The 25,664-nt window shown below is 39.5% G+C and overlaps 1 protein-coding gene across 3 annotated transcripts; it reads left to right on the top strand.

Annotated features, from left to right (window-relative positions):
* Positions 1 to 2: 2 nt before the first annotated feature.
* DIPK2A (divergent protein kinase domain 2A) lies at positions 3 to 21,060 on the top strand. 3 transcript variants are annotated; one of them, XM_005303280.4, is made up of 3 exons: positions 3 to 788; positions 14,263 to 14,566; positions 18,166 to 21,060. In XM_005303280.4, exons 1-3 carry the CDS (start codon positions 135 to 137, stop codon positions 18,495 to 18,497), a joined length of 1,290 nt encoding a protein of 429 aa, XP_005303337.1. In that variant the 5' UTR covers positions 3 to 134; the 3' UTR covers positions 18,498 to 21,060. The 3 variants fall into 3 exon arrangements, with proteins under 3 accessions (XP_005303337.1, XP_065414002.1, XP_065414003.1); XM_065557930.1 differs by lacking the exon at positions 3 to 788 and adding an exon at positions 894 to 1,013; XM_065557931.1 differs by lacking the exon at positions 3 to 788 and adding an exon at positions 11,812 to 12,179.
* Positions 21,061 to 25,664: the final 4,604 nt, after the last annotated feature.

Below are 25,664 nucleotides of genomic sequence, written 5' to 3'. Positions count from 1 at the left end.
CCCCCTCCCCCCTACCGTCCCCCTCAGTAACTTGGCTGCCTTTTATCGGGCGAGCCGCGCGGCGGAGAGTTTGCTGGGGCTGGAGCTGCGGCGCTAGCGCGGAGCGGCGGGGAGGGGGGCCCCGGTCCGGGACGATGCTGCGGCTGGTGTCGCTGAAGTTGGGGCGGCTGTACCGCTACGTGAAGCTGGCGGTGCTGGGCAGCCTGGCGGCGGCGCTGGTACTGAACACGCACTCGCTGCTGGCCTCGCTGCAGCGCAACGAGCTGTCGGAGCGGCGCTTCCTGCAGCTCAATAAGTGCCCGGCCTGCTGGGGCACCAGCTGGTGCCGCAAGTTCCTCAACGGGCAGCTGCGGCTGGAGAGCTGGGGCCGCCTGCGCCTGCTCGACTTTCTCAATGTCAAGAACGTCTACTTCGCGCGCTACGGCGAGCCCCGCGAGGGCAGCCGTCGCGTTGTGCTCAAGCGCCTGGGCTCGGCGCAGGAGCTCGCCGACATCGACACCAAGATCTGCCGCCGCGCCACCGGCAGGGGCCGCTGCGACCTGCTGCAGGCCCTGCACGCCACCGAGTTCGCCAGCATCAACGGCGACGTGCGGCTGCTCACCCCCGACGTGGTGGAGGGCTGGTCGGACCTGGTGCACTGCCCCTCGCAGCGCCTGCTCGACCGCCTGGTCCGCCGCTACGCCGAGACCAAGGACTCGGGCAGCTTCCTGCTCCGCAACCTCAAGGACTCGGAGCGCATGCAGCTGCTCATCACGCTGGCCTTCAACCCGGAGCCGCTGGTGCTGCAGGTAACGCCCCTCCCCCTCCGCGCAGGTACTGCGCCCCACCCTAGCTGCCCTCCCTCGTCCACGCGCAGCGCTCCGGGCAGGGGATGGGTGCGGTGCTAATCGCCTCCCGCGGGCCCAGCCTAGTGACAAAGGTCGGTGCTAGCCTAGCCATCCTGCTTTCCTTGGTGCTGCAGGAGCGTGTCCCGTCTCCTTCCCCGCCTGCCCCTTGCCCGGCCCTGCTGCCAGGTAAGTGCCCAAGCGCTGGTCCTGGCCGAGCATCGTCTTCGCCTCCTCTCTGGTCACGTTGCCAGCAGCGCCTTGGGTGGCTGCTTTGCGGTGGCGGGAGAGCAGAGCTGTGCGTGTCTTGAGGAGGGCAGATGGTGCAAACCCTCCTGGGAAACGTAGTCAAGGGAAGGCGCTAACACCACGCTTCATCTTCCCCAAACGCTCTCCCGAACAGTGAGCTGCCTTCCAAAAACTACCTTGACACGCCGGGGAAGGAGCCTGCGCTGCCCCTGCTGAGCGACACTGGGCAGGGGTTGTGTTGGGTGTTTGGTTTGTTTTCTCATTTCGCTCTTCCCCCGAATATTCTCCAGAAGGGACTCTCCGCTTTAGCACCCCTCCCCCTTATTTTGTAATTGCTTTTTAGTGGCGGGGAAACATGGAGATTTCATTCTCTTTTCACTGCCCCGCCTCCCATGGAAAGCTTTCTTCTTCTATTCTATGGCGATCATCTGAGAGGGTAAAGAGAAACAGCTATTCTGCAGGTAGCAGGCTTGGCAGCACTGTTGTCTACGTTTAAAAACAAAAACAAAAAACGGGGAGTGGTATATTTATCCCTTTGTCTTGTTAGTAGATGGCTTTAATCCCATGCCCATATCACATTAATAATTTGAGAAGTCCTTAAACTTTTGTCAGATGAATACTTTAGCTGATCAGTTTCTTGGGATCGGGTTTAGTATACATGGATTGGGACATCTGTTCCTTTTTCATAAACTCTCTCGTTGTTAGAGTCCATCTCAGTGTTTTATTAGGATTTTAACTCTTCACATAAAGCTCTTTAGTTATTGTTTTGCAGTAAAACTTACATTTACTGCAATATATGACTATTTCTGTCTGAACCTATGAGATAAGCCTGATGGTAAAGCAGCATTCTAAATGACAGCTCTTTTTAGCTGTTCTGTGCTTTAATTATATCTAAATAAGAATAGACTTTTACATGCTTTCGCAACTTGGCTGACAAGAATGTACACTTAGTCAATTTTTGAGAAACTTTGATTTTGATCAGACTTTAGATGCAAATTTGTGTAAAATTAATAATCTCTTGTTTGTGATACTAGTTGTTTTGTCTTGCATAAATACTACTTAAACTGAACAGTTGCTGCCCTTGTTTACATTAAGCTATCAACACTATTGTGAAAATTCTAAGTATGCACTTAGAAAGTTACTGGAGTTGAATTTTGGTCCAGTCGTTTTTTTCTAACCACCTTGTCTTTTACTGTCCTTGGTTTCACCTAATTAATGCCTAAAGGAGGAATTTTGTAAGTGGATTTTAATACAATAAACACATTATCACAAATCTCTGGTATTTTGCTATTTGTCACATAGCCAGTGCTGTGGAGATTGGCTTTAAGTTCCAGTAAATTTATTTCCTGACTGATTTCTAGAATGCTCATTTAAGAAAAGGTGCATGCATTTAAATTTATTTAGAGGTATCATGAACTTGAAATGTAGTTACCTTTTTTAATGGCTTATTTTTTTGGATCACCCGTTCAGTCCACCTGGTGATTTCTCTGATTTTACAATTGACTTATTATATTAAAGATGAGTTTTCCCTTCCTCTTTCCTGTGAGGAAACACCTACACAGAGGGGAGTACACTGACTACATAGTGAAATGCATTTGACAGCACTCTGTCTAATGCATCCAGCAAATAGACTTAAAAATTAAATAACTTTTCCTCTGAACTTTCAATTATAGTGTAAATTGTAACAATAGTTTTAAAAATTAGGCAGAAGTGATTATTTGTAGTTGGTGTCCATTTTTAACTTATGGCTTTTGCTGTGAATGTAGATTGTGGTATACCAAGCCTACTTCTAAATGTTTTTGCAAATGTAAATAAAGGTTCACTGAGTCTTAATTTTGAAAGCTAGTGCTACAAACAAAGAAATGTGATACTTACACCACTTAGTATCATCTTTAAATGCTTCCTTACACATTCCTATCACATTCCCATCAAATAATTTATTTTGAGTTTTGCAAATTTTAGGAAAGGCGAAGTAACTTCCTGGATGACTGAACCAATTAGACTTAAATGTATCAGCATTTTAACGGCAGCAATTCTGGAAAATGATTGCAGATCCAGTTTAAAATAACGAAATATGTCAACACTTAGGCATACCTAGCCACACTAAAAATAGTAACTTGAGATTTCTGGATAAGTTCTGTATTGGAGGTTTTTATAAATTATGTGGCCTGTTAATCATGGGATACCCTGTCATGTGGATTTTTACAGGAGTGAATAGGGTAGGCATAGATTACTAAGATTGTTTTTCCCCCCCTCCCAGTTGCCTGGATTTTACTTTAAAGGAAACAAGCTTTCAGATTTTGATTACTTTATAGTGCTAGAATTCAGTAACTTGTACAATTCTACAACTTTGTTTTTGCTTTTAAAAGCAACTTTCCAGAGAGAAACTGTCCTGACGACAGAAACCAGTGAATGTGGAATAGTGTGAAAACAAATCTTTCCCTATGTCCTGTTGATCCTATTTACTGATGACAACTTGACCATTTCTGTGAATTAGATACTAATATGTATGTGTTGTAACTGAATTTTCTCTTTTGAATTATGACCAGAGGATGGATGGAGATGGTAACTTAGCTAGTTGAATTCATGCGTTTTACCCAGTATTACATAGACAAATTTAACCATGTGGAATACTAAAGTTACCATGTCAGTACGTGTCTAAGGAATTAAACATGACATGCTGCCCACGAAAAGCACACATTGCCTTTAATTCAGCGTACATTGTTGGCCATCTCTTTAACTTGATCTGAGAAGAGGAAAAATAATTCTGTTTCGTGGAGGATTTTGATATTTGAAACATAGTTTTGTTATTTGGAACACCCTCCCTGCCCGCCAACATTTGCAAATTGTTTCTGAAAGGGAATGGAGTACTGGCTCTGGGGAACTCCATCTGGCAGACAGCTGTGGAGCTGCTGACTCCTGGAACCTCGGGCTGCCGAAGAGCTGGAACCTCAGAGCTTAGAAGCCACTACTTGCAAGGCTTCCAGCTCCCCATCATACCACCTGGTAAGGTGTGTAGGAAATGGGATTCTGGGAGCTGGGATTTGAGGGCAGCCTGCCTGGTGAGCTGTGGGGGAGCTTAGGAGCTGGGACTCCCGGGGCTTCCAGATTTTCAGCTTCTGGTCAGTCTGTCAGGCTGGCTGGCAAGATGCTTCCATTGGAACTCTACCTGTGTTCGATCGCAGCTTTGTCAAAATTGAACTGTCTGCAAAATGTTTCAAATTCTGTGAATTGGCATTCTCCATCAGAAAACAGTCTGTTAGAGTAATTCTGTCCAATTTTAGTTTCAGCAGCATTGAAAGTTCATAAAATTAGATCTTTTGGAGATCTTGGATGCTCTTTCAAATCATAAAAAAGAAGCTGTCATTTTAAGGGAAAACTCTAACTTGGAACGTAACAACTGTGTTTATGTTAACTTTTTAAATTAACTAGACTTCACATCTAGCTTTCACTTCACTCTTTTCAATTTTGATAAGTGCAGTTAACAGAAGAATATTAACTGGGGAAAAATATAGGTAAGAATTTCTGTTTTCTCGATCATGAAACTTGTACTGTGACAGCAGCATGTAGGAGATCCTTCTTATTTCGTAAGAAGTAAAGTTGTGCTGCTCTCAGATGTGTTGAAAGGTTTGGCGGTTTTTATTTTATAAAGCTAAAATATTCAGTACTTGTTTTTATTGCACTGGGTAAGGAAGGAGTGGGAATTGGAGATTTGTTCTAAGAATTGTTTCTCTTCTTGGAGGATTCCCCGGTTGTATATAAAAACTTTGAAGTGCTTAACAATAGTAATCAATGTTAGCTGTTTGTTGCCAGACAGTACAAAGGAAGACTCTGACAAATGGTGTTCTGTGGGTTATCCCCTGAAAAACTGTCTCTGCTTAATTTTAACATGCACAAAAAGCATATTCATCTTCAGGTGCGGGAAATGCTTTCATTCTCAGATCTCTGCGTTACTGATCTGTGCTTTTTCATTAACTTATAGCTGTAACTAAATATAAACGTTTAGGCACTGAACTTAGATTTATAATGGAAAAGGTGACTTTAATCATCTGCTAAATCTAGTGACTTGGGGATTATAAAACTTTTTTATCAGAGATTGGAAGCTTAGCTGGAAGCCTGTTTGGCATATGGATTACTCCTAAAGTGGCAGTGCTTATGAAATGCATACTGTCACAATTGACTGACAGCTTCTGCTTTAGCCAGTTTGAAGGTTCTGCTTTACCCTTCAGTTAAGCGTGGTACACTTCTGTACAAGTCATAGAAGTTAGGGAAACACCACTTAACGTAATTTAATTATTGAGGTCTAATGTGAAAATACTAATGTTTTTTGCAGTAGGATGATTTTACTTCATCCTTATTAGTACATCTTAAACAAGCTTTTATAGATTGACTATTTTTGATTCACTAATTCATGCTAATCTTTATAGTACAACGAATTGCAGGACAACTGCATATGATTTGGTACAGTTTTTTACATCTCTTTGGAGTACCAAAACAGTGTTATCAGCTTCACTGACTCTTCCATAATATGTTCTGTGTTTAAACAATAAGAAAGGATTTATCTGGTTAGAAGTTGCATGTTTTATCCACTTATGTGGCAGGTTGAGGAAGAAATTTTAGACCATCTAAATATAAATTGTATTGTTAACACTTTCATAAATATTTTTTACATCTCCAACTAACATTTTTTTACTTGTCTGTTTTGTTTAAAAACAGCCCCTACTTGCAATATATAGGCAAGTATTTTAACAAATTAAATCCTAGTTTATAGCTGAAACTGATATATTTTAACATATTTTATATACAGATTTCTTTGTGGTCTGACTAGGATTGTAAATTGAATTTCATTTCTATGTGGCAACAAAAACAATTCTGGTTATTGCTACACAGTTTTTAGTGACAGGTGTTTGCTTAGTGCAACCTTTTATCTACAAACAGCTACGTAGTGACATGAAACCCTGAACTCATTTTCAAAAATTGTTGGGCTGTTTTTTTTAACCTGTATGAATATCTGCACGCTGCATCTACACAATTACATCTTTTTTTGATTACTTTAGTCAGGATGGCAAAAGAATTTTGACTTAATCTGTATGCTAGCAGACAGACAACCAAAATTGAAGATAGCCACAAGTTTTCCAGTTTTCTCAGTTTTAGGCTATGGTCTAAAACTGGCAAGTAAATTAAGGCTGTGTCCACAATATCTCCTATTTCGGCAAATCTTACGTCACTCAGGGGTATGAATATTCCATCCCCCTGAGCGATGTAGTTACGCTGACATAAGCACTAGTTTGCACAGTGCTGTCGTTGAGAGAGCTTCTTCCACCAACATAGCTTATGCCACTTGTGGGAGTGTTTTTTTTTATGCCAGCTGGAGAGTTCTCTCCTGTCGGCATAGAGTGTCTTTAACATATGTGCTGCAGTGCTGTAATAGTGCAGCTGTACTGGTACAGCTGTTCTTCTGCAGCTATGTAAGTGTAGATGTAGGAGCTGGATTTTATAATGTACTATGAGAATTAATGTATTATTTGTTTTCATCCTGTCAGCCACCCTTTTTGAATAGCAGAAAGGAATGACAGACCAGAACAATCCTTATGACTAATTATGGTCATCCTTTTGTTTTAGAATAAGTTATAAAGCTACTATGGTTTCCTATATGTATTACAAATTAGGAAGCAAGAGACAGGATTCTCTATTGTGTCTATGTTAAGTAGCTTAGAGGAACATTGAAGGCCTGGGTCTCAATGTAAATTGGCTTGGTTATTGATTGTAAAACTTAGCAAGGTTTAAGTTGCAATGCCCTTTTGCTCAATATAAAATACTACTGTTTGTATTCTCAATCTGTTTGTGAATGAGGAATGTATGCATTAGAAAAAGATAAGGTGTGAAGGCCATTGTTATAGCCAGAGTCAAGGAAGAAGGAGTGAAGAAACTTAAAGGACATCAAAGAATCATCAACACGCATCCATAAGGAAGGGCAGATTGAAGACCCTGAGGTAAAGGCTGGCACCCCTAAAGACAATTGATTAAATCGGAACAAAGAACAGGATGACCCTCTCGGAGGTGTATTGGAATGTTTACACCAATTAAGAAGTAACCTGTCACAAAGTGACACAGCAGAATCCATAGGCTTCAACAGAGAAGAAATTCTATAAGAACAGGGTGCTTTGCCATAGGACTTTGGGTTTGTCTTGCCACACTCCAGGAGCATCGGATTGCGACCGATAGAACCCCGCTCCCCTCTGCAACCAATCTGGCTGGCCACTAGATTGATCCAGACTCTGGACTTGTAACTATAAACATCACTGCAGGACTGTGTGTGTGTGTGTGTGTGTGTGTGTGTCTAAAAGCATATGCTAACTGTGGTATTGTATTTACCTTCCTCTATAAAGATCCCGTGTGCTTTGTATGAGCATAACATAGACATGCCCTAAAATAAAAATTGTTGCTGCTGTGAGTGTCTAAAGGCATTCATTTGTATTCTGCTTGTTCTGAACAAATACCAAGATTGCTTGTTTGTTTTAATGGTTTTTAGTGTCTATTGGTCTCGTTTTTGTTGTTGTTTGTTTAGTTTAGACTTAGCCTTAATATAAATTAAAATGATACTATTAAAACCAGATACCCTCTGTTCTGACTCAGTCTTATCTAACTTGTTTCAAACTCAAATGAAAATTGATTCCAAAATATTATGGGTAATATTTGTCAGGCTTGCAATCTAGAGCTGATCAGTGCTGTCTGTTAAATCCTCAATATGGATCTCATCCACATACCCTTACACTGCAGAGCTTCTTGCTGGATGGGAGCATATCACTATATCCAGGGAACTTTGTCCTAGGTCCCCCATCAAATGGGTGTGTGGAGTAGATATATTTTAGTGAAGAGCAAATAACCTGAGGGAGAGTCTCTGCTTGGGCCATTCATTCATACCTGCATCAAGTGATTTTAATGTGCTTTGTTGCATATATGGGGGGGAGGGCTTATTTGGGCAGGCTCGTGGGGAAAAAGTCACAATATCAGTATTTTATTTTTATAAAAAGTACTATCTTGAAAGGCTATTATCTTGATGGTTAAAGCTTTTTTAAACAGGCATGCACACTTGTGTGGAATTGATGGCATTTGAGTGGATGTTTTTGTGCCAATCATTGATATATGCACTCTTTTTTCCACCTCATCTAGTAACTCTGTAAAGTGGTTCAAGAGGCTATCCATTTTTACACTGCTGTATAGGCAGAATCCAAGCATTGAAGCTAAGTGGGTGGAGATTGGTGAATCTGGCATTTATTTCTTCTGTGGCAGTTTCAAGCGCATAAATTTGTTTCTAAAGACCCCAAAACATGTACCACTGAGTTTAACTTGCGCAAGAATAACTTTCAGACATAGGATCAGGATTGTTTTTCATTGCACTGAGTTTCAGCCATAGTATTTTCTAGCTTTTGCAAAATTTGAAATGAGATCTTCTCCTTGAAAAGCAAGATACTTCGGTCACATGGATGCAAGCATCCACAGATTTGATTGTCTTGATATCCTTAAGAACTTAAGAATCCTTGGATTCTAATGGCCCCTGACTTAGAGTTTCTGTAGTATATGGCTTCTCTACATTGTGTTTTTTGTACCAGTGAAATTACACCAATGTAGCTGCCTCCTTGCAAGCGACAAATGCTCCTAGGTCAGTGCAACACTGTGCTGCCTCCTACATGGGGCTTATGGAAAAGATGCAATGGGGTACTTGATTTCTGTTCCTGAAGGGGATGGACAAAACCACACTGTATTAATGTAGATTACACTTGGGTGAGGAAAATTTACATGAAATAAGTAACTACATTTTTTCTGACTAACAAGTGTTCTTTTTATAAGGTAAATACTATATATTTTTGATAGTCTCTTCTTTTTTAAAATAGTGCTTGAAAGTGGGTTTCCCACTGCTATTAAGAAATCTGATTAGGAACATCTAAATTGTTAGATGGAGTGTCTTGGATGTCACTGGGAATAGTGGAAATGAGTTATTCCGACAGGTTAACTGATTCACATCTTTTTTTGGTCAGTTGATTATTATACGTATCTTCGCTCATAGAGTGAGAATTTCTTTACAGGTGGAAAAATACTAATATATTCTCTTACGCTATATATTGCCTTAATCCTAATTTTTGTCAGTGAATCTGTATTAAAAATGCACCTGTTAAACAGTTGATTAAATGCTTTTCTTGGGTCTGCTATTGTGACTGAGTGTAAAATGTGTGCTAGCAAGTGTCTCAAAGTTGCACACTTTATAACCAAGTAGCTGTTTTAGAGCTGCGGGCAGAAGAGCTTTTTAGAGTCATGCTAACCCTATTTTGTTTAGCTGCAGATCTGACAGTAAGCTTGCCTTCAGACAAATATATTTAATTATATAGGTGTACCCAATACACCTCTACCCTGATATAACGCGACCCGATATAACACGAATTCGGCTATAATGCGGTAAAGCAATGCTCCGGGGAGGCAGGGCTGCACACTCTGGCGGATCAAAGCAAGTTCGATATAATATGGTTTCACCTATAACACGGTAAGATTTTTTGGCTCCCGAGGACATTGTTATATCGGGGTAGAGGTGTACTAATAATTCAAGCATTTAGTTCAGAACTGTGCTATTTGTAGTTCAGTAGTTAGAGATTCTAGCAACCTTTTTATTTAGCTTTTGTTTCTAACGGTAGCTAAACATGTGCAGTGGGAATTCTGTTTTATGATTTGTATGCATTTTTTGGCTTTTAAAGCAATACAAAGTGAGATTTTTTTTTCTTGTTGTAGTAGACATAATGATTTATTTATGCAAATATTTTCAAAAGGTAATGAAGTACCAAAAGTTACACCTCTGCTTAAAAAGAGGACAAATCGTCACTCTAGTTAACAGTTCTTGTCAAAATCACAGTGAATCTAAAACTGCTGAATATTACTCATACATATTTTTTTTTATCCCCTTCTTGTGCTACTGATTTGGGTAATGAAGTGTAGATGTGGCCATTACATGCCAGTTGGAAAGGAGCCAGAAGCAGAGAGCTTGTTTGTACATGTGCAGATGTTGGCAGGAGTCCCTCTACTCTTGTCAGAAGATCGTTTTGTTGCCACAAAGATATAAATGTATCTGTTTTACAATATGATGTGTGGTTATGTTTGGAAGATTCACTTTTTAAATACAGCAAGCCAGTACTAGAATCTCTTGCATGAGGCATTGATCATGCTGAACCTCATAGTAAGTATGTGTAGGGTTTGAAGACCAGTTTGATGCTATGGCTAAGAGAACTAATGTGATCCTTGGATGTATAAGCAGGGGAATCTAGAATAGGAGTAGGGAGGAGGTATTGCCTCTGTATGCATATGGTATTAGTAAAACCATTATTAGAATTCTTTGTCCCCTTTTCTTTAGAAATCATTGAGTATGGGGCTGAACTCATGGCTAAAGTGGAAACACTCTAAGAACCTTTTCAATGATTACACAATGATAAAATGTCTTGTACTTAGTGAAAATCTATTAAAATCAGTTAAATTGTGTAAATTAGAATTGAACACAAACTGCTAAAATTTCTTTTTTTGTTAAATGTGAGTAAATTCAGGTTCAGATCAGTGCCTGCAGTAGAGTGCAGATCCAGATGCATTGGTGTGGAACTGGAGAAATTTACCATGTGTGTATACAATCCAAATGTTGACTGTAAAAGATTAAGGGTGGACTGGCTTAGCAATGAGATTCAGGGGCAACCCCTTAGTAAGTATCATTGGGCCAGCCCCCTGCTGCTGTTACCTGAGCTACTGGGAAAGTGAGAGTGTCCCAAGATTCTTACATATGCTGACCCAGGACTAAGCTATTGGCTCTTTTATGGCCATCTGTGGTAGGTATATTATGAATTTTTGTAGCTCCACGATTCCCACAGCTGCTGGAAGGGAGAGGTAGCTGTCTCCCCTCTTTGAGAGCCTCCTGGCATCTGCAGTGTTGTGAGGTATCCCTTGCGCTAATCCTCCCCGACTCTTTTTTGGTATGGTTGGTGTGGAGTGGGAGGAGGAGCAGGGCCTGTCCTGTGAATAATTAGCTCCACTTTGCTGCAGCAACAGCAGACTGATTGTTGGTATTTACTGTGATCCAGAGTTAAAGCAGCAATGACATTGGCCAAGGACTTGTTTACTTCATTTTCCTGGTGTGTAGCAAAACCATGAACAGCAACAAATGCTAAAATGGCAATAAAATCAAGAAGACAGCACTGCATTGGTGGCTGGGCATTACTATGGTAATCTATTTAAAAAGGCAGTGTACTTAGAGTGAGGTTAGCACTCACACTCACACATGGTGTGTGTCTCTGTCTCTCTCTGCCATGCTATGTCTCCTCCCTCCATTTGTGCTGCCTTGTCGAGTGTGAGCCTGTATTAACAACGTGTTAACCCTTGAGGGCTCAGCCGAGTGCTAGTTCATCATTTAGCAGTAAGGCATTCCCTGGAAAACATCCCTCCCTCTTCCACCTCTAACTTCACCACCTCAACCAAGCTTCACAATCATCATTGCTGTGTACAGTATTAAATTGTTTGTTTAAAACTTATAGTGTGTGTATATCTAGATAATTTTTTCGCCAGACAAAAGACTTTCCCTGGAACCTAACCCCTCCCACCCCATTTACGTTAATTCTTATGGGGAAATTGGATTCGCTTAATATCGTTTTACTTACAGTAGCATTTTTCAGGAACATACCATACATACTCGTTCATAAGCCGAATTTTTTAGTAAAAAGGGGAAGCACCAGAGAAGGGGGTCGGGCCCCCCCTCCCCCAGCCTCTGAAGCAGCTGCAGCTCCGGGACTGGACAGGTTGCAGCAACTGACATCATGTGTGCATTACACCAGCAGGTCTGTCTATTTGTTTCGTCTTCCTCAGGATGCTCTATCCCTGCCAGGATGAAGCATCTCTCTCAGCTTTCAACTATGACAATGTGGGATACCTGTGAGTGTGACAGCTGCCATCTTGGCCAACACTAAGCCAAGGACAACCAGTGACCTCCAGAGCTAAAGGCATCACTCTTTACAGCTTGTCTTAAAGAGCCAGCTCTCACCTCAAGAGCCTATCAGACTCTCATCCTCTGTGGATTGGACATGGGTGTGTGTGCATAACACATACTCTGACTAATAGGTTATACAAGCAGACATTGTTACTAATGACTGAAATGTGTATTTTGGTGATTTCATCCCATAGTTAAGTTTAAAAAAAAAATTTTTTTTGAGGTCTTCCATATATGAATCACATGTATTTTCCCCCACGTAGGTCAATCACCTTCAGATCCGTAGCTTAGACCTTTGCTTTTTGAGCTGCCAAAGTAATTGCAAGACCCTTGTATAGCCGGCTGCTGAAGAAGGACTTGGCATGCACTTTCCTAGTGGGAAACCTTTGCAGTAGATTATATTAAAATCCAGGATTCCTGATCACCATCCCTCACTCTGAGGAATGTGTTTTATAGTGGTTAGAGATAGACTAAGCAGACTGTTTTGTGTCACTCTGAAAGGCATCTTGATGCAGTGGATAAGATTGGGATTTGTCATGTTAGAGGCCTGGGTTCTCTGCCTGAAATGACTGTGTAAGCTCTCTGATAACTTACTTAAAATGAGGTGGGGGCAGGGACAAGTATCCAGCAGCTCCTCCCTGAGTGCCTTTTAGGTTGGGATTCATGGCCTTCTCCATTTAAGGAGAGAGGTGAATTGCATTGGAATCTGAACTCCAGATCTCTTTTAAGCTCAGAGAACTATCTCAGGGTACGTCTATACCCAGCCGCTAGTTCGGCGGCTGGCAATCGAACTTCTGGGTTCGACTTATCGCGTCTTGTCTGGACGCGATAAGTCAAACCCGGAAGTGCTCGCCGTCGACTGCGGTACTCCAGCTCGGCGAGAGGAGTACCGCGGAGTCGATGGGGGAGCCTGCCTGCCGCGTGTGGACCGAGGTAAGATCGAACTAAGGTACTTCGAACTTCAGCTACGTTATTCACGTAGCTGAAGTTGCGTACCTTAGTTCGATTTGGGGGGTTAGTGTAGACCAAGCCTCAGTGACTGGTACACCACCTCCTCTCCTGAACTGAGTGGTGGTGGTGGCTGTGCTGTGCTGGATTTCAAAGAGGCTTTTACAAAAGAGAGGTTTAAAGTTCCTGTTAAACTGAAATCAGTAATGCAATGCAACCTTAGATGCTGCTGCATAATAGTTCCATTCAAGGAAACTGATGGTTTTTATCACTATCTGGTGACGTAGTTATGGTAGCAGTGCTAGAGGTATAGCACTTACAACTATTATTTCAGAACTATTAAAATTTAGCTGGAGTGTGCTTATTCTCAGTGAGTGCTGTGGTCTATAATTCAGTTTCTGACCTTAATATTAATTTTGGATTTTCTTTATGCCTAGTATTCAGTACTTTTTGCAAAAGCGTTAAGTAGTTCATCTTGGTCTTGTATATTTGAAGATATTTTTAATTGCATGAAATGTACCCAAACATGCACAAATTATTTGACAACTTTTTTTATTGTTTTCAGTATGCCCTTACTACCTAGACAGTTGTTGTTTTCTTGAGAGCCTGTACTACACAATACTGTCCATATTACTATTTCCATTTTAAAAATCTGCATAGATTGAAATAAACTAAGATGGAGGATTAAGGGAAGATGGAAGAATGGAACATCCTAAATTTTGTTGTACACCAAAATATTGGTTAATTTTTTTTCTGTAAGGTCCTCAAGGAAGACCAACAAGAATCCTGTCAGATCTGGAAGAAACAAAAGGGAAAGTGGAAGAGAGGAAGTCTAATAAATAAGAGAAACTTAATGTATATACAACACAAAGCAAATAGTTCATAAGCTTCTATTTAAAGACCTGGGTTACAAAACAAAATAATTTTGTGAGAAAATATGATCACAATAGTGCCATAGCAGGAGTCACAGTATATAAAACACCAAAGGCAAAAGATAATCAATTCTGACATAAGAAAATATACATACAAAAGCTAGATGCTAGTTTAGAAATAATATATGTAGGTATTCTTGATAGTTTCAAAATGCAAACATGTGTTCTGGTCAGCGTAATCACCTGTTGTAAATATAAGTCTCAATAGTCTTCAATCTTGCACACATTTCAACCTGTTAAAATATACTGGTGTTCCTCTATTTACTCAGTATTAACAAACAAAAAATCTGTTCATATGCAGAGTTTTCCATCCGATGAGGGCTGGCCATTTGCAAAGTACCTGGGAGCATGTGGCAGAATGGTGGCCGTCAACTATGTTGGAGAAGAATTGTGGAGTTACTTCAATGCACCATGGGAAAAACGAGTGGACCTAGCCTGGCAATTAATGGAAATAGCAGAACAACTGACAAACAATGACTTTGAATTTGCACTCTACCTCCTTGATGTCAGCTTTGACAACTTTGCAGTTGGTCCTAGAGATGGGAAGGTTATCATTGTAGATGCAGAAAATGTTCTGGTGGCCGACAAAAGGTTAATCAAACAGAGTAAGTTGTTCTTCCTCTCATGTCCATCCTGCTTCATGTTTTACAATTTGACTTAAAAGAATATGAAGCTGTTGTGAGTTTCTGAAACAGAGACTTCAGTTACTACACTATTTGTAGAATTAGATCTATAACAAAACTATAGAACTTTCACATACTTGTAGAAATCAAAATTAACAAGTGCTCAGGTATATACAAGAATCGCCTGAATTCTATATTGCTTGTATTCCTGATATACAAATACACAAAGTGGGGGGGCAAAATTACTTGATGCCTGCTAATCATGCTTAAAAGTAGTTGTTGCAGGTTTTTTTTTTTTTTTTAAATGGTTCAAAGTGGCTTCACTCCACCTTTCCCCTATACTGGTATTTTTCCTGTGTTTCAAACTTTCTTTTCCTTCTGTCTCAAGTCATGTGCTTGTTTTCCCCTTTATGTTGTGTTCTTTACTTGATTCAGTGAAGCTTCTCTCATTTTATTTATATATAATGTAATATCTGAATTGGGGTTACTTATGCGCTGTTCTTGGTGACACTTGGGTTGAAGCAAACTGGCTCCATCCCCCAGCTACTGAGTGAAGGGATAGTGCTGGGATTCCAGTTATCCCTTGACTTATAACAGCCTCCAGCTAATAGGTATCTAACTTGATATCCTTTCCCTCCAATAACTCTCCAATAGCTATAATAAAGAAGGAACATTCTATTTCAATTTCTTGGTTCCTCTGGCTTACCCATCCTGAGCCTCCAGGCTGCTGCGAGGATGGAAGCCACTGCTATTCTATCCCTCACCAATCTCCTGGCTGCCATGACAGACCGGATGTCTGTTGTTCTACCGTTATTCCAGACTCTGTCTTTTGGCCCTCATTTCCCGTAAATAGTGTCAGTGACTACCTCTGCTGAACTCAGAACTTAACCAAGCAGCAGCCAAGAAAAATTGACCAGAATCTCTTCAGTAACACTCTGATGCAGAGTTCCGAATAGCAAGAGTGAAAATTTGTCCATTTTTTTGCAAGCTGCAGAAACAAAAGGTGGCAATAGAGGCATTGGATAGTCAGGCTGTAGACTTAGACGGCATTACATTGGTTTATAATTTCTTCAACTGAATAGGTGAATTTTACAAGTCTGACTGGAATCCTTTAAAATAAAAACTTAAATTCTACAGGAGTTCATGGCAGTAGCTCAAAAGACTTCTGTTTGCCCAGGATGTGTGGATTTTTCAAACTTTGCAAATATAATTAATATCATTGAATTAATTTCTAGACTGTAGAAACTCTGTGCAGTCTTTCAATACAAAGCAATATTTCTTTTTAATAACACTCACTAGTCCATATTTCTCATAATGTATTTAGATCAAATCCCAGTAGGGGATGCCAATAAATCCTTTTAATATGTTGGATATCCCACTGTTTCAGTACTGACTCCACAAACTCAGACATGTGCACATACAGATATTTTTTTTTTTTCTTCCAAGCCCAGTAATATTTAGGTGTGGGGAAATATTTTTAAAATGCTATTGCAAACTTCATGTCTCACTTTGTTAATAAGGTGTCTAGTTTTCCTTTTTGGAAAATTGGGACAGTGAAGAAGTTTTTGTATTCTACTTTTGAGGTGACAGCGTCTACATTTTGAGGCTGGCCAAATTAGTCTTTGGGGTTGCTTCCATAGCAAATTCATACATGGGGTCCATAATCTATTTGTTTAAGTATTTGTTTGTAGGCCCCCAATCCAATTACCTCAGTATATGAGTGTCTAGTCTTATTTTTCTGTTCACCTCTCAAATTTGAGATAATTTAATTAGCTAAATTTGAATCAACTTTTTTCTTATCTTTTGAGTCTCCCTTTCATTGCATAATTACTTCAGTGTTTTTATCACAGCCATCCATTGGCTTGCTGTCAGAACAACAGTGTAAGTGCACCATAAATGTAAACTAACTATTAGACCAGAGACTGCTTTCCAATAACACTGGTTTGTCTTCTGTGTACATCAGGCAATACAGGTGCTTAAGGGCTCCAAAAGGGGGGACACAGTTGATTTCCCCCTTTAATAAGAGGAATTGTCTCAAACCAGGCAATAGTATGTAGCTTCCAGGGGGAAGCTTGGTCCTATATAAGTTCTTCCAGGAAACTCTGAGGGAGCTGCTGTATACTGCTGAATCTAGAATCGCTCAAGGCAGCTATTTCCCATTTGTAATCAAGGTAATTATATTTGTCAGAGGCAAACTTTCTGTTAGACAGAAGTCTCTAGAGAAGAAAGGTTGCCAGGATACTGTTGCAACGCTTGTCAAGAGTTCTGCTATGTATACCTGAGCAAAGTGTAGAAAGTTTGATTTCTCCTATTTGTTTACTCTTTATCACTTAATGCACCTACACAAACTCTGGATGACTTTCTGGACTTCACTTTTTTTTTTTTTTTTTTTTTAAGTTAGCTCTTAAGTTAGAGTTAAGTTTCTTTAAGTTAGAAAAAATTAACACCTATCTAGGGAGGAGGAGGACTCAGGTCACTTTTCTTCAGATATAAATGATTTGTGGGGGATGAAATCAAGGCTTTTAAAAATTTATAATTAAGCCTTTTATATCTACAATATTTTTGGTTTCCAATGAAGTTCTACAGGATCTATATAGTTAAAATATAGTACTTGGGGGAGAAAGCCAACAGTGTGTGTTTTGTTTTCTTTTTTTATGAGAAACTAGATTCTGTAATTATAACATCCTGCTGTTCACTGCTTGATGCCTTTTAGCATTTCTAATGATCCTTAAGATATTGTTAAACTCTAAATAAGTGGAATTTATAAAGTAACTTGTAGTTTTGTACTTGTAGAAACACTAATAAGATACGTCTAAGGACTCTTGAAATGCAGGTTACAGCTAAAATATGTATGTGCAAAAAAAGGTTTCCTTACAAAAATTTAGCTAACAAATAACTAGGCAAGTTGTGAGGGATAATGGCTTAAATAATTGTATGACATCAGGCAGAGACTTAACTTGGATCTCCCACATCCTTAGTGGGTGCCTTAACCACGAAGCTATAAATCATCACTAGAGCGGTGACTTTGACTTTTAATTATTTTTGAGAAGTAGAACAGCTTCAAGAAGAGAGATTGGGGCCCATACCCAAATATCCCATAGCCCAGTGGCTAAGGCACTCTCCTGTAATGTGTGAGAGCAAGTTCAAATCTCTTCTGCACATCAGCAGAAGGAGAATTAAACCTGGATTTCCCACATTTCAGATCAGCATCCTAAGCAGTGGGCTAAAAGTTATAAGGAGGGCACCACCAGCTCACTTCTCTTCATGCTGTTTTGTGAATCTAGTCCTCCTTTGCTTTTGTTAAAATACCCAAAATTGAAATAAAAAATTGAGTTGGGTTAAAACTGTTTTTGTTTTGACATTTCTATTCTTTAGTTTGGTCATATTTGTGAATGATTTTAGGTCTACTGAAACTGTTCTTTTTGGTAAATAAACTTTGCTGCTTATTATTATTATTATTATTTTTGCACCTGGCTCTAGTTACTGGTTTCCTTCAAACTAAGTCTTTAGTCATATTTTGTATTAAATGTACTGCTTTCCTTCCATCTCACCCACAATATTTTGCCATCTTTGTTTTACAGATAAACCTGAAAACTGGGATGTATGGTACGAGAGCAAGTTTGATGACTGTGATAAAGAAGCTTGCTTGTCCTTCTCGAAAGAGATTCTTTGTGCTCGTGCCACTGTGGACCACAATTACTATGCTATTTGTCAGAACCTTTTATCAAGACATGCCACCTGGCGTGGCACCTCTGGAGGACTACTTCATGACCCTCCAGCTGAAATTGCCAAAGATGGCCGACTTGAGGCCTTGCTGGATGAGTGTGCCAACCCAAAGAAGCGATACGGTAGATTCCAAGCTGCAAAAGAACTACGTGAATACCTTGCACAATTAAGTAATAATGTGAGGTAGTTCATGGTGAACTAATCACCTTTTTGTAACACTGGCTAAAACACTATCGCAAAGACACATGGAAAAATGAGGTTTTGAACTCACATATTCAAAAGAGAAACTTTTTTTTTTTTAAATTAAACTATCTGATCAATTATATAAATGCCATAAAATTATGGTGTTTAGAGGATGTTCCTCTGTAAACAGACAAGGTACTTATCTAATTAAAACTTGAGCTACTATTGACTGTTCTCCCTGATTGCCTAAGGAGTGGGTCAGATGAGATAAGACTGTGATAGCTTAATTGACAGCTTGTCTGTCAAGGGGTACTTTACATAAAACTGCATTAGTATCACAATTTTGTGAAACTGATGCTTTTACTTGGAAAGTCAAGTTAGACTGATGGCCTGTTTTAAAGGCTTTTTTTCCGGATGTCATTGTCTCATTTTTGTGTTCAAACATCTTACTGAAGTGGCATTTACATACATGCAGGTAAATCTAGTTGTCTGTTGCATTGTTTCAAATCTAACAAGTTTTATTTAATACTGTGCAGTATATTATTACTATGAGTGCAGGATTCCCATGTTTACGGTCTAATCTAAGTTTACCACTGTATCTTACTGTGTTTATTACATTTTAAAAAAGGATAGTCATAAAGCAGACTCAACTGTCATATATGAACCGTAATACATTCATATTTGATTTTTGTAGTTCTGCTGTTACAGGTATCACTTGATAATGTAGTTACTGTACAAAACTTCAACCTTCCATGCAAGTATATACACATAGCCATTCAGCAGGGAATCGTTTGTATGAGCAAACAGTCATTTTTAACTTGAGGGGAGAATATAGTAAAAATCAGTAGGAATTGAGGGTAGGTTAAAAATAAGATCTCTAGTCCAGTATAGTAAAGCATAAACCAAAGAAAATGGTTGTGTATCAGTCCCTAGACTAGTCCTAAAGCAAAATTATGTACTGTAGTAACACTAATCCATTGTGAAAATTCAAATTTCAGTGGGTCCTTAGTTACTCTTGGAGAAACTTTAAGCTACTAGTCAGTGCTTGAGGAAAATCCAGATTTAAACTTAAGAAAATGCCTAGCAGGCTAGCATTTGTTCTGCTGAATTCACAATGTAAAGAAGTTTACTGAATGTTTATCCATCGGTTTAGTCGTTAAACTGACTATGCCATGTTCGTGCTAGAGACCTTGCTTTGAAATAAGTTTTACTATTTGAATTGCAGTAAAAATGGTATCTTTAATGGTTAGTGTAAACCTGAGATTGCTCCCATAAATAAGAATTTGCATAAAATATCAACCACTACCAAAATGATCTACTTTCTTGGAAGATTTTTGTTTTTGATTTCGTTTATACAATAACTACTGTAGTGTTTCATTTACCTGAAGTGTCAAAAAATTCGACTCCTAAGCAAAGACTTGTAGGTTGTTTTTTTTCGCCTGCAGCAGTAACAAAGGGAAAAAGTAATAGTTGTAAATTAACCAAAACCATGGTATTAAACAATTTGGAATGAGCTGGGTATGCATGACCATTCATGACAAAGTCAGCATGGCTATCAAATACTACTGCAAAGACAGATGGAAATTGCTGCTATACCAAAATTGCTGTAGAAGCAGGGTGAAAGAAAAAAGCAAATTGTAATTCAACACTGATTGGTACTTCTTTCTCAAAGCTAGGGAATGTGGGAGGAGGACGTACCCCTATATAATAATGCAAAAGTTTTCTGAGGTTTGTTAGATGAGTGTATTAATGACTGTTTTGCACAGCTCTAGATTTTCACTTTGAATCCATTTTGCATATGTAGTCATACTTTACTGCAGCTCACTTGTCTTAATTTTGTTTTCAGAAGCTAATATGACACTTACAGCTTTTATTTTCCTATTTGCTGTTTGTTTTTTTTTTGTTTTTGCTGTTGGAAGACCGTTTTACCAGCTGTGCTGCAACCTCTTTCCCTTCAGATATGGGTCTTTAAATTGGCTTTACACTACTTTTTTGTCAAAATACACTTATTTGCAGAAAATACATTGAAAATTTGAGATTAAATAACACTAGCTGCCACGCAAGCCTTGTTGTATCAATTATGTTGATTTTTAAACACCCTGCACGTTTTCTGATTGAGTTGTTTATTAAAGGGTAATAGAAAACACTGCCAGCTCTGATTAGTACTTGAGGTAGTCTTGTAACTACTAAATGTCCCTGGTTAGATTTGGTTTAAGGGTTATAGTTCCCTCTGAAATATATTGAGAAAGCTGATTCGGAAAGGAAAAATACCTACAGGGAAAACACTTACGTGGAAAGCAATAAATTTTGTTCAATTTGCACCTATCAGATATTTATTGTACAATGACAATTTATATTTTTAGTCATTGCCCATTAATATTGATGAACTCTTGGTGAAATATTTTTGAATGAGACATTTGGGGTTTGTATGTGCATTAAAATTGTCTTTTGTACTGTAAGTTACTGTTTAATTGGAATATTTTATCAAAATTGTCTTCCTGTGCCTTCATATTACACAAAGTTGTTTCTACAACTTTTAATGATATTAATAAAGAGTACTTTAAGAATCTCATCTCAGAATTTCATTTTCAGATCAGATAGTTCTTTAAGATCAATATACAAGTGTTAAAGAATAATCATGTGTGGAGGTAGATTTCTTTTTACTATTGTGGAGAGCACTGTATTCCAACTTTCCTTGGGTTAGGAATTATTCTGTGGAGTTTTTTTCATCATCCTGAATAGCTCAGTTACAGTAATGCATTTCCCTTTAGAAATGCTTCCAAGTGAGCATTATTTTTCCTCTTAGAGTGCATCTTAAATTATGGTACATCTTCTTCTGTTTTTCAGCTACTGAAAAAGTACGCTAGAATTCAAAATTAATGAGGTGTGGGGTTTGTTTTGTTTTTTACTGTCTCAGCGACAGTACCCTTGTTACCCACTCAAAAAACAAAAAAAAACAAAAAAACAACTAGGGCACCCCAGCTATACACTACCGAGGGCTCAAGGAGTGACCCAATCAATTTAGGCACCCGCCCACCCTTTTCCCTTCTGAGGGCTCAGGGTGTAAGGTACCTATCCTTATCCTCAGGCTCAGGAAGAAAGCTGGTTAATTTAAGTACTTGTCCTTTCCCTCGGGGCTCAGGGCTTTACCGGTCTGTGGAACCTTTTCCCAGGGAGAGAGCTTTACACAGCTGTGCTCTAAATATCTATTTATTAGCAACACACATAGAATACATATGCCAAGCAAATCTCTTATGCTCACCACTCCCAATATAGAGACAAAATTCACCCGATGGCCAGTCAGGATCCTCTCGTCCGGGGGTTCCAGCGATAACTCTGCACATCACAGTTGTGCAGAGGGGTCAGAGTTCTAGCAGCTTGATGTTACATTCCAGTCCGGAGATGGTTCCCAAAGAGCATTTATTTGTTGTTGCAGTACACAGGTAAAACCAGCTACCTCCTTTCACTTCACTAACCCTATCACATTATTCAGTCCCTCTAGGTAACACAATTTAAACAATCATGCACTGGCACTTATGTTTTCTCCTCCCTGCTCAACCCTTTTTACATTTTATTTCTTATGCCCAAATTGTAACTTATGACCTTCTTTTTTTGTGCAGATGGTCAGTATAAATTTACTGGTCAGAGCTTATCTATTCTACCAATTCTTGGAGTCTTTCTGTTTCCTCCCTAAACTTCCCAGTGCCTGGGGGTGTCTGCTTTACAGCCCTTGGTGTTAACTCTTGTTAGGGACATTCCTGAGGTGGGGGCACCTTAGCAGCAGTGGAGCATTTTTTCCTTAATTTTAGTGGTGAAATCCCTGAGTTTCACCCAAGGCTGGTTTAGTATGGGGTGAGTTAACTCTCAGGCCTACACCTTGGTTCCCTGGGAAACCAAGGTGTAGGCCTGAGAGTTAACTCACCCCACACCTGGGGCTTCTCGCCTCCCTGTTCCCTGCCGGGAGTGAGGGGGAAGCTAACCGGGGCTTCTTGCCACTGGGGAGTGGAGTCCAGCTGCCCTGCCTAAATGCCCTGAAAATCCCACCAGGTGCCCATCTGTATCCTAGGGTGCCCAAATAGCTTTGACAATCTGTCCCAGTTAGATCAACTTCTAGTCTGACTGTATATTTAGGGTACGTCTATACTTACCCGCTGGTTCGGCGGCAAGCAATCGATCTTCTAGGATCGATTTATTGCGTCTTGTCTAGATGCAATAAATCGATCCCGGAAGTGCTCGCCGTCGAAGCTGGTAATCCTGCTCCGTGAGAGGAGTAGGAGTCGTCGACGGGTGAGCCTGCCTGCCGGCCGTGTGTGGACCCGCAGTAAGTAACTTTAAGTTTTAACTCAGATACGTTATTCACGTAGCTGAAGTTGCGTATCTAGTTCGAAGTGGGGGCTTAGTGTGGACCAGCCCTTAGTACTTCATTCAGTTACCCTAGTATTTAGGCCCATAACTTGTGTATAATTAAAGCATATCTACCAAAAAGACATCCTGTCTTGATTTGAAGATTTCAAGAGATATTTACCATGTCCGTGGATAGTTTGTTCCAATCACCCTTACTGATTGGCTTTGTTTGGTGGTGGTGATGGTTTTTTTTTTTTTTTTAGAAAACTAGTTTTTAATAATAATTACAAAAAAAAGTGTAGTACCAAATTAAAGTGCATTACATCTATATAGTTACCTTTATCAACCAAACCTGTAATCTCAAAGAATTAAATCAGGTTTGTTTGAGACCTATTATCCATAAAACAATGTAGACTGGCATTAATCATATTCTCATCAATTAATTCTTAACTGAATCCTTTATCAGCTCTTCCATTTTTGCCCAGGATTGATGTCTGGCTAATCAGCCTACAATTAGCTGGATCATCTTGCACTTTTTAAATATTGACACAATATTAGCACTCTTTCAGTTTTCTGGAATTCCTGCAGTATTTAAAGAATTATTTAAATATGAACATAAGTAGATCAGAGGTCTCCTGAGCCAATTTTTTTAGGACTCTTGGCTGCCAGTTATCTGGGCCTGACATAAAAATGTTTATCCCAAGTAGCTTAACATCCTCACTTTCTAATCTACTGGAAAGCAGTTAATTGTCCTTGTGTGATATGGATAGATCAACATGCTTTTTACCAACTATGGAACACATTTATTAAACACTGCTTTTTCTGCATTAACAGTTCTATCTTTTTCCATCTATTAATGGGCCTGTAGCATGGTTAGAAATTATTTGGTACATGATCTACTTAAAAATCCTTGTAATAGTTCTGCTAGCTGTGGATTTTTTTCCTCCTGAGGTTGTTAGCTTCCCTTATCAATTGTCTACACTTCGTAGCTTATTTATAGTGTTTGTAATCTACTTTGCTTGTTTTCCATTTGTTGTTTTATTTTTAATAGCTGCCTTCACTTCCCCTCTTAACCAGGATGGGCTGTTTAACACTCCACAAAAACACTCTGTGTGGCACTGGTGTACAGTACTGTGTGACTGAAACTTGTAACATTCAGAATAGGGCTGTCCATCTCTAGATATTAAATGTTCTGCTCTGGTAAATTTCTTTGAAGGTGGAAAATCATACCTAATTTATGTCCAAACAGACCATTTTCTCAATAATCTTCATTTTAGATGAGCTACAATATAGGTAGGTTCTTCAATGTCAAAGTGACAAATCAAAGACTGCTACATATGAAACTCTGGAGTTTATCATTCAGGCCTTGCTAAACATTTTCCTTACATGCTTCTATTGAGAGCGTTCTCAAAAAGGGATCAGGCAGATAACACATGTATAAAATCTAGCCATATGAGGCAGATCTGAATGAGAAGTCTAAACTATTTGGATCTTAGAACATAAGAATAGCCATACTGGGTCAGACCAAAGGTCCATCTAGCCCAGTATCCTGTCTTCCGACAGTGGCCAATGCTAGGTGCCCCAGAGGGAATGAACAGCACAGATAATCATCAAATGATCCATCACCTGTTGCCCACTCCCAGCCTCTAGCAAACAATATTGTTTGGCCTTAGCTCAAAGATGGGAAGCAGTGGCCATCTACAGTAATCTCCTGTGTTAGCTGATTATTTTGTTTTTGACATTTAACTCACTTGATTTGTTTTTTATCATTTTAGAACCCTTGGGGGGACACCTTCTGGTACTGGTGAATAATTAAAATTCTGTTTCAATGCCTTTCGACTCTTATACCTTTCTGCGAGTGCATTATCTTTATTACATATTCTGAGAGAATTCATAAGTATTTCTTCATACTCTTTGAAGCGAAATGCCAGTAGATTATTTTGTTTCTTTCCAATACCTTCTGCAGTTTCTCTCTACATGCCCAGAAAGGATGCTTGTTGCTGCATGGGGGGAATGTAGTATCAGCTTGCTTCCAAGGTGGTTAAGGAGAGGCTGTAGCCATGCTCCATCTGAGCACAAGGACTGCAAAATTTTTGTGTGAGGGAGGCTTCTTGTGGGTTTCCCTGCATCCCCCCCCCCCCCAGTTCCTTTCTACTTCCCTAACTATCATGGGGAGCTAACCACGTGGCCCTCATTGAGACTATCATCCCACCAACATTTGTCAAGACTGGAAAGATAATCAATACAAACTTAGTATTTAAACAGTTCTTGACATTTTATCTGGAATGATCTAAAGCCCATAAATTCACCCCAACTTCTTGTTTCCTTTTTTTATACCAACTCACAGGCTGTATCATAATGAAAAGGATTGTCTAGACAACTCTTTTTAATTGTATTTTACTGCTGTGACTTGGCAGATCTGCAGTTCATGTGAATCATGACAACATGGCTCAATCTGAGGCATAATAGTTTTCTATTCCTTTTTACAGGACTGCTTTTAAAACTTTTCCATTTCTTTTAAAGCGGGTACTATAAATACTTGCACCTTGTTTAATAAATGGATCCTTGATATCTTGAACGTTAGTTTTTTTTTTTTTTTATGGGTATCCTTTGGTTAATTTTTTAGCAGCTTCCACAAAGATTATCTGGATTTCAATTTCCTGTCTTTTCTGACGTCTTGTTTTTTAAAGTGTAGTGCCACAACAGAGCCTTCAGTATTGTCTCTGTACAGTATAAGGAAGTCTAAATTATATTATGGTCACTTGTTCTGTGGCTCAACCACAGCTCTCCTCTCATTAGCTATCAAAAGTTCATATATGATACCAAG

Source organism: Chrysemys picta, chromosome 9 (assembly GCF_011386835.1).
Source record: "Chrysemys picta bellii isolate R12L10 chromosome 9, ASM1138683v2, whole genome shotgun sequence".
In the NCBI taxonomy this organism is placed as follows: domain Eukaryota; kingdom Metazoa; phylum Chordata; order Testudines; family Emydidae; genus Chrysemys; species Chrysemys picta.
This window is presented reverse-complemented; position numbering and strand designations above follow the sequence as displayed.